The sequence below is a fragment of the Thalassophryne amazonica genome, chromosome 9, assembly GCF_902500255.1.
Source record: "Thalassophryne amazonica chromosome 9, fThaAma1.1, whole genome shotgun sequence".
In the NCBI taxonomy this organism is placed as follows: Eukaryota; Metazoa; Chordata; class Actinopteri; order Batrachoidiformes; family Batrachoididae; genus Thalassophryne; species Thalassophryne amazonica.
The window spans coordinates 107287979-107300483 of NC_047111.1; the positions used below are offsets into that span (position 1 = coordinate 107287979).

Sequence of the window (12505 nt, forward strand, 5' to 3'; positions counted from 1 at the left end):
TAGTTTTACATCCTCATTGAAGACAACTTTGGATGCTGTAGCTCCTCTGAAAAAGAGAGCTTTAAATCAGAAGTGTCTGACTCCGTGGTATAACTCACAAACTCGTAGCTTAAAGCAGATAACCCGTAAGTTGGAGAGGAAATGGCGTCTCACTAATTTAGAAGATCTTCACTTAGCCTGGAAAAAGAGTTTGTTGCTCTATAAGAAAGCCCTTCGTGAAGCTAGGACATCTTTCTACTCATCACTAATTGAAGAAAATAAGAACAACCCCAGGTTTCTTTTCAGCACTGTAGCCAGGCTGACAAAGAGTCAGAGCTCTATTGAGCTGAGTATTCCATTAACTTTAACTAGTAATGACTTCATGACTTTCTTTGCTAACAAAATTTAAACTATTAGAGAAAAAATTACTCATAACCATCCCAAAGATGTATCGTTATCTTTGGCTGCTTTCAGTGATGCCGGTATTTGGTTAGACTCTTTCTCTCCGATTGTTCTGTCTGAGTTATTTTCATTAGTTACTTCATCCAAACCATCAACATGCTTATTAGACCCCATTCCTGCCAGGCTGCTCAAGGAAGTCCTACCATTATTTAATGCTTCAATCTTAAATATGATCAATCTATCTTTGTTAGTTGGTTATGTACCACAGGCCTTTAAGGTGGCAGTAATTAAACCATTACTTAAAAAGCCATCACTTGACCCAGCTATCTTAGCTAATTATAGGCCAATCTCCAACCTTCCTTTTCTCTCAACGATTCTTGAGAGGGTAGTTGTAAAACAGCTAACTGATCACCTGCAGAGGAATGGTCTATTTGAAGAGTTTCAGTCAGGTTTTAGAATTCATCATAGTACAGAAACAGCATTAGTGAAGGTTACAAATGATCTTCTTATGGCTTCGGACAGTGGACTTATCTCTGTGCTTGTTCTGTTGGACCTCAGTGCTGCTTTTGATACTGTTGACCATAAAATTTTATTACAGAGATTAGAGCATGTCATAGGTATTAAAGGCATTGCGCTGCGGTGGTTTGAATCATATTTGTCTAATAGATTACAGTTTGTTCATGTAAATGGGGAATCTTCTTCACAGACTAAAGTTAATTATGGAGTTCCACAAGGTTCTGTGCTAGGACCAATTTTATTCACTTTATACATGCTTCCCTTGGGCAGTATTATTAGACGGTATTGCTTAAATTTTCATTGTTACGCAGATGATACCCAGCTTTATCTATCCATGAAGCCAGAGGACACACACCAATTAGCTAAACTGCAGGATTGTCTTACAGACATAAAGACATGGATGACCTCTAATTTCCTGCTTTTAAACTCAGATAAATCTGAAGTTATTGTACTTGGCCCCACAAATCTTAGAAGCATGGTGTCTAACCAGATCGTTACTCTGGATGGCATTTCCCTGATCTCTAGTAATACTGTGAGAAATCTTGGAGTTATTTTTGATCAGGATATGTCATTCAAAGCGCATATTAAACAAATATGTAGGACTGCCTTTTTGCATTTACGCAATATCTCTAAAATCAGAAAGGTCTTGTCTCAGAGTGATGCTGAAAAACTAATTCATGCATTTGTTTCCTCTAGGCTGGACTATTGTAATTCATTATTATCAGGTTGTCCTAAAAGTTCCCTAAAAAGCCTTCAGTTGGTTCAGAATGCTGCAGCTAGAGTACTGACGGGGACTAGCAGGAGAGAGCATATCTCACCCGTGTTGGCCTCCCTTCATTGGCTTCCTGTTAATGCTAGAATAGAATTTAAAATTCTTCTTCTTACTTATAAGGTTTTGAATAATCAGGTCCCATCTTATCTTAGGGACCTCATAGTACCATATTACCCCATTAGAGCGCTTCGCTCTCAGACTGCGGGCTTACTTGTAGTTCCTAGGGTTTGTAAGAGTAGAATGGGAGGCAGAGCCTTCAGCTTTCAGGCTCCTCTCCTGTGGAACCAGCTCCCAATTCAGATCAGGGAGACAGATACCCTCTCTACTTTTAAGATTAGGCTTAAAACTTTCCTTTTCGCTAAGGCTTATAGTTAGGGCTGGATCGGGTGACCCTGGACCATCCCTTGGTTATGTTGCTTTAGACGTAGACTGTGTTTCATAATTATTGTATGACCTTGCCTTGCAATGTGGAGCGCCTTGGGGCAACTGTTTGTTGTGATTTGGCGCTATACAAGAAAAAAGTTGATTGAAGTTGATTGACTCCCTTTTCTACTTTTTTTTACTAATAGCCCAATTTCATAGCCTTAAGAATGTGCATATCATGAATGCTTGGTCTTGTTAGATTTGTGAGAATCTACTGAATCTACTGGTACCTTGTTTCCCATGTAACAATAAGAAATATATTCAAAACCTGGATTAATCATTTTAGTCACATGGCACTACTATTATTCTGAACACTACTGTACATTTAATTCTGTTTAATGACAGATACTATTTCTATATTCTTAATATTAGATTTTTTTGAAGGTGGTTATTTTTCCTGTTAGCAAAATTATTCCAAATGTTTTCATCTGATTTGCATTCAACTTGGTGAAATCATCAATCTTAACAAGAGGAACAACTGAAGAGAGAAGAAGTAGAAAGGATGTACACCATAAATTTGGTCAAATCACACCCACATTGTGTGCACAAGCCAGTGCATTTGGAGTGTTGGTCCCGAGCACAGATATATGAGTAGGGCTGTATCAGGAAGGGCACCCGGCATAAATGTCGCCAAATCAAACATGCAGACTGCAAAAGGAATTTCAGTACTGGATTGGTTGAGGCCCGGGTTAACAACAACCACTAATGGTCCTACTGTCCAACAAGGTGTACTTCAGAAACTGGGCTACTGTTGGGTGAAGAAGAGGTGGAGAATGTGTTCAGAGGCAGCTGAAGCAGAAGACTGTTAGAAGTGTGGTAGTGAAAGTCTGGACTTTGAATGTTGGCATTATGACTAAAAAAGGGAGTAAGTTAGCTCATATGATGGAGAGGAGAAAGGTGGTGGGGGGTGGTGGTGTTGGGGTCATTCTGAAGAAAGATTATAGTCAGAGGGTGTTGGAGGTTAAGCAAGTGTCTGACAAAGTGAGCATGAAGTTCTAAATTGAAGGGATAATGAGGAATGTCATTGGTGCATATGCCCCATAGGTCTGGCCAATCAGTACAAGTTCTTGGGGTGATGAAGGTCAATGAAGAAAAAGATTTCTGGAGTGAGTTAGATGAGGTTGTCGAGAGTGTACCCAAGCATTTAAGTGGTGATTGGAGCAGACATCAATAGACATGTTGTTGAGGGGAACAGAGGTGATATGGAAGCGAACAGATATGGTATCAACTGATACCATACCATTTCTCTGATACCAGATATGGTATCAGAGAAATGTGGAAGAGTAGACAATGGCAGATTTTGCAAAAAAGATGGTAATGGTTGTTGGGAATACTTATTTTAAGAAGAAGAAGGGGCACAGGTTGACGTGTAAGAGTGGAGGAAGGTGTACACAGGCAGACTACATTTTATGTGGGAGATGCAGCCTATAAGAAACTGGGCACTGTAAAGTGGGGCCAGTGGGTAGAGCCACTAGACAGCATTGAATGATGGTTTGAAGGATGACTATGGAGGTTAAGAAGTGGAAGACAGTGAAAGCTGAACCAAGCATCGGATGGTGGAAGACTGGTGAGACAAGCACTGGATGGAGATGAAGTGATTTTGGACAACTGGAAAACTACTTCAGATGTGGTGAGGAAGACAGCTCCGAAGATATTAGGTGAAACATCTGGACAGAAGACGTTAGACAAGGAGACATGATGGTAGAATGAAGATGTTCAGGAAATTATAAGGTGAAAGCAGCTGGTGAAAAAGAACTGGGATAGCTGGAGAGATGATGAAAGTAGACAGGAGTACACAGAGATGCGGCATAAGTTGAAGAGGTGGCAAAGGCATATAGTGAGTTGTACATGAAGTTGAACATGAAGGAAAGAGAAAAGAACTTGGACCGGCTGGCCAGACAGAGAGATTGAGCTGGAAAGGATGTGGAGCTGGTTAGGGTGATAAAGGATGCAGATGGAAATGTGCTGACAAGTGAAGAGAGTATGTAGAAAAGGTGGAGGGAGTATTTTGAGTAGCTGATGAATGAAGAAGAACGAGAGTAGAGTGAGGAAAGGCTGGATGATGTGGAGCTAGTAAATCAGGAAGTACAAGAGGTCAGTAAGGAAGTAAATACAGTCATGAAGATATGGAAGAGTGGAAAGGCAGTTGGTTCATAGCAGTGGAGGCATGGAACGAAATAATTGAGACACAGCAGTGGAGTTCTTCACCAGAAGTAAGAGGATGCCTGTAGAGTGGGGAAGAAGTGTGCTGTTCCAGTTTTTAAGAAAAAGGGTGATATGCAGAGCTGCAGCAACTACAGTGGGCATAAAATTGACAGGCCACAGCTTGAAGTTATAGGAAAAAGTAGTGGAAGTTAGGCTGAGAAAATATGTGAAACTCTACAAGTAGCAATATGGTTTTATACTGAAAAGTACACACTAAAATCACCAGCGTTAAATTAACACTGACAGTGTACATATGGTCCCACTCTCACCAGAGTGGGACCATATGTACACTGTCAGTGTTAGTTTTACACTGGTGAATTTACTGTATAGCAGTACAAATGCAGTGTTTGAGCTGAGAGAGAAGAAGTATAGAGAAGGCCAGAAGGTGTTTCATTGTGTATGTGGATGTAGCGAAACCTCATGACAGGGTGCCAAGAGAAGAGTTGCCGTATGAGGAAGTCTGGAGTGACAGACAAGTATGTGAGGGTGATACAGGATATGTACAAGGACAGTGAGACTGATGAGATGTGCAGTAGGAATGATAGATGCATTCAAGGTGGTAATGGAATTACATCAAGGAACGGCTCTGAGCCCTTTCTTGTTTGCAATGGTGGGGAAAGGCAGCAGGAACGATTTGTGACAAAAGGGTATCTGCAAGAGTAAAAGGGAATGTTTATAAGACCAGCTATGCTATATGGGTTAGAGGCAGTGGTATTATCAAAATGACAGGAATGGCAGAACTGGAGGTGGCAAAGCTGAAGATGTGCCAATTTTCTTTGAGAGTGATGATGATGGACAGGATCAGGAATGAACATATTAGAGGGACAGCACACGACGGTTTGGAGAGAAAGTCTGAGAGGTGGTTTGGACATGTGCAGAGGAGGGACCAAAGGTATATAGGGAGAAGGATGCTGAGGATGGAGCTATCAGGGAGGAGGAGAAGAGGGAGGTCAAAGAGGAGGTGGTGAGAGAGGACATGCAGGTGATTGGTATGGCAGAGGAAGATGCAGAGGACAGGGTGAGATGGAAATAGATGATCTGCTGTGGTGACCCCTAACAGGAGCAGCTGAAAGAGCAAGAAGAAAATCAACAAGAACATCCTGTTAGAGTTTAGTGCTGATGGCAATTGAATGTCAACAACATAATTTTTTTCAGGGTTTTTTTTTTCATTACCCAGCAAAATTGGATGAAATTCATTCCATTTGATTTGTGATATCGCCACAAAACCTGGTGAAATTATCAAGCCTCAGAGGTTGAAGTCATTCAATTTAAGTTTTTACCATCTATCAGGGTTCTCACCAGGATTTTTCACAGCATAAGAGGGAACTTAGCGGGCCCAGCCGCGAAGTTTGCGTTGCAGGCGCAAGTATTGCAGGAGGGCCCAAATGCATCTCCCCTCATACAACTTTGAAATTTATAACACTTTAAAACATGATTCCTTGCATTTTGAGGGCCACTTTGTGTTGCTAACTGGGACATTAAATAATGTGAGACATGTCCTTTAAAAAAGGGGGAAAAGAAACAGAAAAGCCCCCTATGCTGTGATTTGGACCCCCTATGGTGTGATTTAACCAGCATAGGGGGTCCAAATCACAGCATTGGGATCCAAATCACAGCATAGAGGTCCAAATCACCGCATAGGGGGTCCAAATCACAGTATAGAGGTCCAAATCACAGCATAGGGATCCAAATCACAGCATAGAGGTCCAAATCACAGCATAGAGGTCCAAAATCACAGCATAGGGGTCCAAATCACTGCATAAGGGTCCAACGTCACAGCATAGGGGGTCCAAATTATAGCATAGGTGTCCAAAATCACATCATAGGGGTCCAAAATCACAGCATAGGGGGTCCAAAATCACAGCATATGAGGTCCAAATGAAAGCATAGGGATCCAAATCACAGGATAGGGATTGAAATCACAGAATAGGGGATCCAAATCACAGCACAGGGGGTCCAAATCACAGCATAGGGATCCAAAATCACAGCATAGGGGGTCCAAATCACAGCATAGGGGCCAACTACACTGGCGAGAACCCTATGGGTCATACTGTGCAAAATTTAGTAACTCTTGCACTTAAATACAGTTAGGGCTTCAAGTCTTACAATTCTTTGTTGGTAAGGATGCAGGCTGCCCGTAAGTACATGTAGAAACTCTGGTTATAAAGTATATTTAGGCCTGAAATATAAGAACATGTATTAGACTTCCATAACATATGTTACACAAGTGTGTGATTCTTTTAGGTACTCTTGTTAACACAAAATTTCCATAAATAACTGTAAAAGCAACTGCATATTTGATTCTAAAATTTTAGTTTCTGACAAATACACGTGAGGAACAGTAAAGCTCCTAATTTGAGCGACGTTGGCAGCTTTAAACATGCAAAATGACCATAACATTAAATAAAGACAGACCTATCAAGTTGCTGGTGAAGCCCTTTTTGCTGATCACAGCGTCCTGATGGACACTCAGGTCACGACTGATTGTTCACAGATTTTTTCATAGAATCTCTGGTTGTATGAGAACATATGGTGTAAGCAGCACCTTTTCCACCTCCATTCCTGAAACTGACCTGGAATTTATGAAGCTGCTCATTGAACGTAGGCAGATGGTGCGCATGCTCCAGCTGGGGGGGCTGCTGCTCCAAATTGGAGAGCTGGTTGTCGAGGTCTGAGTAGCTCTTCACTGCCGGCTCGGGCTTGTTGTTTTCAAAGAGCTGGCGGGCCTTGGCCTTGGTTGTGGTCTCCAGATCAGACCAACACTCCCTGATCTCCTCCAGCTTCTGCTGCACAACCGATCGTAGCTCAGGCTTCTCCTGGATCAGCTCCTGACCCTCCTGTAGACAGGAGGTGATGGTTTCAGACTGCACTCATTGTTAAAGCACTGCACAGTTCACAGCAGACTGATTCATATCAAGAGCGTAATTTAAATCCCGCTCTATTTAAATTATCCCACATTTAGCTCACAGTGATTTTACAGTTTTTACATTAACTTTGCTTGAATGTTAACATTTCCTTCAAGGGATGCTTCTTCTGGGTTTAGATTATGCCTTGGTCACAACTACACATCAGCGCAATACACACACACACACACACACACACACACACACACACACACACACACACACACACACACACACACACACACACACACACACACACACACACACACACACACACACACACACACAAATAAAACTCTCCTCTATCTCATGTGGTTTAATGTACTGATCGCGACGGTGAGTTTCAGACCCCAAAGTGTTTACACTGATAGATGACTGTAAATCAATAATCTCAGATTAGAAAGATACAAACAAAATGAGTGCAAAAATGAAAAATTTCTCTTCACTTAGAGAAAAAAAAATGTCATTATCTTCATCAACAAGGTAAGGTTTACAGCCCTGTTTGTGTGTCTGCCTGATCCTTATAAACATTACTCAGAAACAACTGAAGTAACTTTCTGGGAATTTATTGGGGGAACGGTTCATGGTCCAATGAAGGCTCCATCACATTTTGGAGGAGATCTGGTTAATTTTGCTGATTCAGGAATTGTTTTCCACTTTTTGTGTTTTAGAAGGATTACTCACAAACCTTTGCACCGGTTTTTATGAAACGCAGTGGAAAGGTGTGACATGAGCCAAGTTAGACCCCCAGAGGAGATGTAGAAAATGATACAAATTCAGCAGTTATGTCTGTTTGCAGGATACTATCCGACCTTTTTATTTTTTGCAAAAACTATATGGATTTGAATCATGTGCGCTTGCATCAGCCAAGCTTGAACCTTTGTGCGCATGCGTGAGTTTTTTCACGCCTGTCGGTTGTGTCATTCGCCTGTGAGCATGCTTTGAGTGAGCAGTGGTCCACCCCCCTCGTCGGATTTTTATTGTGAGGAAAACGTCTGAACGATTTGGAGCTTTGCCGCATCAAATTTTTTCAGAAACTGTGAGACACAGCCAGGTGGAAACCATTCAGAAGATTCAGACGGCTTTCAGGGACGATTCTATGGGGATCACACAGATTAAGGAGTGTTACAACCAGTTTAAAGACGGCGCACAATGGCGGAGGGTGCGCCGCGCTTCGAGCGGCGATCGACAGGCTGAAACGACCAGATCATTTCCAAACTGAATGCTGTGTTGATCCGGGACGTCGTCTGACTACCAGAGAAATAGCAGAAGATGTGGACATACCACTTTTTCGCCACATTCCATTGTTACAGGAGTTTTTGTCATGAAAAGACGTGTGGGGGAATTCGTGCGTCGGGACGGAGCCGCTAATGGCACAGGACAAAAGCAACGCCGTGATGAAGCCTCACAGGACATGTTCTGGCATGTCCAGCTCGTCCACAATTTCTCGGATAGTCACACGACTGAAAAGCCACCGAAAGCCGTTTGAATCTTCCGAATGGTGCAAAAGCTGGACATGTTACAACATGTCCTGTGAGACCAACACGGAGGTGCTTTTGTCCCGCGCCATTAGCGGCTCCGTGGCGCATTCCTCCGCTCCTCTTTCCATGACAAAAACTCCTGTAACAGTGGAATGTACCGAAAAAGTGCTATGTCCACCTCTTCTGCCATTTCTGTAGTAGTCAGGTGACGTCCCGGATCAACACAGCGTTCAGTTTGGAAATGATCTGGTCGTTTCAGCCTGTTAATCACCGCTCGGAGCACGGCGCGCCCTCCGCCATTGTGCGCCGTCTTTAAACCGGTTGTAACACTCCGTAATCTGTGTGATCCCCATAGAATCGTCCCTGAAAGCCGTCTGAATCTTCCGAATGGTTTCCACCTGGAGGTCTCTCACAGTTTCTGGAAAAATTTGATGCAGCAAAGCTCCAAATCGTTCAGACATTTTCCTTGCAATGAAAATCTGACAAGGGGGCTGGACCACTGCTCACTCAAAGCGTGCTCACAGGCGAATGACACAACCGACACGTGTGAAAAAACTCACGCATGTGCACAAAGGTTCAAGCTTGGCTGATGCAAGCGCACATGATTCAAATCCATATAGTTTTTGCAAAAAATAAAAAGGTCGGATAGCTTTCTAACAGACCTCGTATATATAAAAAATGATTTAAGTAAAAAAAAAAAAATCAAGCTTTAAATCTTTTTTTTTTTTGCGAGGTAGGCTTTGAATGAGCAAATTTTGGAAAATTAATGATTTTTGGGGCGGCACGGTGGCTTGGTGGTTTCAAAATGTGGCTTTATGGTCAGAAGGTCCCGGGTTCGCTTCCAACCCGGTCCTTTCTGAGTGGAGTTTGCATTGTTAGATATACGAGGTCTATTAGATAAGAAACCGACACTTTTATTTTTTTTTAACTATATGGATTTGAATGACGTGCGATTACACCAATCATGCTTGAACCCTCGTGCGCATGCGTGAGTTTTTTCACGCGTGTCGTGACGTCATTTCCCTGTGGGCAGGCCTTGAGTGAGATGTGGTCCAGCCCTCTCTGCTGAATTCCTTTGTTTCACACGCTGCTCGAGATGGCGCGCGTTGCTTTATCAAAATTTTTTCTGGACCTGTGAGGAATATCCGAGTGGACACTATTCGAGAAATTAAGCTGGTTTTCGGTGAAAAGTTTAACGGCTGATGAGAGATTATGGGGTGTTTCTGTCAGTGTAAGGACTTCCCACGGAGCGGGACGTCGCGCAGTGCTTCCAGGCGCCGTCGTCGGCCTGTTTCGAGCTGAAAACATCCTAATTTAAGGCTTAATTCACCCAGGACGTCGTGAGAGAACAGAGAAGATTCAGAATCGGCCGGCATGAGGACTTTATGCGGACATTCCACTGTTTAAGGACATTTTTTAATGAAAGACGTGCGCGCAAATTCGCCGAGTCGTTTCCGTGACAACTCGGCGAATCTGTGTGCGCCGCGACAGGAAAAACACCTCCGTGTTGAAAACCATTTGTAAAATTCAGGAGGCTTTTGATGACTTTCATTAAGTGAGTAACTGAGAAATTGTTTAACAGCTTGGGCATGTGCCAACTTGTCCGTTAAGGTTTCCAACGGAGGTGTTTTTCCTGTCGCGACCCCCCACGGTTGGGTCCGGCCCGACATGCGACTCTGCCTGCACGTTCTTTCATTACAAAATGTCCGTTAACAATGGAATGTCCGAATGAACTCCTCATGCCGACTTCTTCTGAATGTTCTCTGTTCTCTGACGACTTACTGGGTCAACAGAGCCTGAAATGTGAAAGTTTTCAACTTGAAACGGCGAGATGCTGCCGCCTCGAAGCGCAGATCGCCGTCAGGCGCCGTGGGCCGTCCTTACGGCGACACTACCAGACCAAAATCTCTCATCAGCCGTTAAAATTTTTCCCGAAAACCAGCTGAATTTATCGAATGGTGTCCACTCAGTTGTGCCTTACAGTTTTGAAAAAATTTTGATCAAACAAAGCAGCAGTCTCTGAGCCATTCCTAAACAATGAAAAAATCGACGAGAGGGTGGGCGACTCCTCACTCAAAGACTGCCCACAGGCGAATGACGTAACCGACAGGCATGAAAAAACTCTCGCATGCCCACGAGGGTTCAAGCATGTCTGATGTAATCACACGTGATTCAAATCCATATAGTTTTTGAAAAAAATAATAAGGTCGGATACTTTTCTAATAGACCTCGTATTTGTGGGTTTATATATTATTTTGTTATTTTGTTTTCTTTATTTGTTTTGGCATTAAGTAATTACTTTACTAAAATGGTTATATTCTTAGTATGACATACTTTTAGTCTGTTATTTGTCTAAATGTGCATCTCGAACTGGGTTGAACCAGTTTTACCACTTAGAATAGGAGATTCAAGTTACAATATAAATTATAATATGTCCCGTTACCGCGCGGGTTATGGGCAGGGGGCTGGACCTCCCTTGAATGCCCATGGCAACCAATAAGGGAAGGATTTTGCGAAATAAGGTCCGCCTTTGTCACACCCATATTGTGTATTATAAGAACTGTTTTAGTCCACTGTTTGTGGTTCTGAATGGATGGATCTCCTGCAAGAGAGAAGTTCTTCAGAACCCAGGCCTGTTTTTCGCTGTGACTTTGAATAAATTAAAATTGAGAAATGGTTTGACTTTGTAAGGGACGGTATTACAATAAGAACCGGGTGAGACTAACAGCATGTTCTCCCCGTATTTGTGTAGGTTCCCTCCAGGTGCCGAGGGTCCCTCCCACTTCCAAAGACTTGCAGGTTCAGTGTGGTGACTCTATCTTTTCAAACTGCCCCTACGAGGGGCGATTGAAAGGTTTTGAGCCTGACCCAGAAAAAGTAGGGTGTGATTCTCCATCTTTTACATTCTGAGAAACCAGCATTTCTGGAGAATGAGTGAAGTTTTGACTTCCTGGCTGCAATGCTGAGAAATCTTGGTTTCTCTGAATGAAAAAGATGGAGAACCATGTCCTACTTTTTCGGGGCTCAGACTCAAAACTTTTCAATTGCCCCTCGTATATGTGCCGACCCTGTGACAGACTGTGTAGCCTGTCTCTCACTCAATGACTGTTTGGATAGGCTCCATCTCCCCCATGACCCTTAACTGGAATGAGCTGCTTCAGAAAATAAAATTAATGGCTGATTATTTTGGGGAAACGGCGCCACCTCCGGCACTTCTGCTTGGTTAGTTGATGGAGGTTTGCGTGTCTGAATGTCTTCTAATATGAAAGTAACATACAGTAACTAATAGAAAGTGAGCAGGGAAATTAGATTTTGTCCCAACAGCAGTTTGTGCAGGCTGGAGCTCGCTGGGTGCAAAGAAGCAGGTGTATGGTGCAAAATTTGGCCTTGGGCTGACCCAAAATTCATGCATGGTGAGTCTCAGAGAGCAATATTTTCCTTTTGCATGTCCTCTTCCTCCCTCCAGGAAGTCTTGGGCTTTATTGAAGAAGTAGTGGCGAAGGTGCAGACACATTAAAACTTGCGTCACCTTCTTTTATTGAAACATTGATCCCAAATCCCTGAAACAGAATCTTCCAGGTGTTCTCACCAATTCAAGGGAATATGTTTTGTTTCTTCTCTTCAAGGTTTAATAGATTTTCAGCATATATGTTAGAGTTATGATTATGTTTGTCAAAAAAAGGTGTATATGCACAACATAACTGATGGTCATTTACTATAACATGCACTGGAAAACTATGAGTGCGGATGATGGATTCTGTCTCGTAGCTCATGCGTCTCCTCCTCCTGTTTCACACAGAGCTGGACCTCCATCCTGTGGCTTT

The 12505-nt window shown here is 42.8% G+C and overlaps 1 protein-coding gene across 2 annotated transcripts in view; it reads right to left on the bottom strand.

Annotated features, from left to right (window-relative positions):
- The window catches only part of sptbn4a (spectrin, beta, non-erythrocytic 4a), a 93645-nt gene that overhangs the window by 56055 nt on the left and 25085 nt on the right, over positions 1–12505 (bottom strand). For both annotated transcript variants that reach the window (XM_034178933.1, XM_034178934.1), the window contains one exon: positions 6871–7134. In XM_034178933.1, the coding sequence (XP_034034824.1) occupies positions 6871–7134 (264 nt within the window). The remainder of the gene's footprint in view (positions 1–6870; positions 7135–12505) is intronic.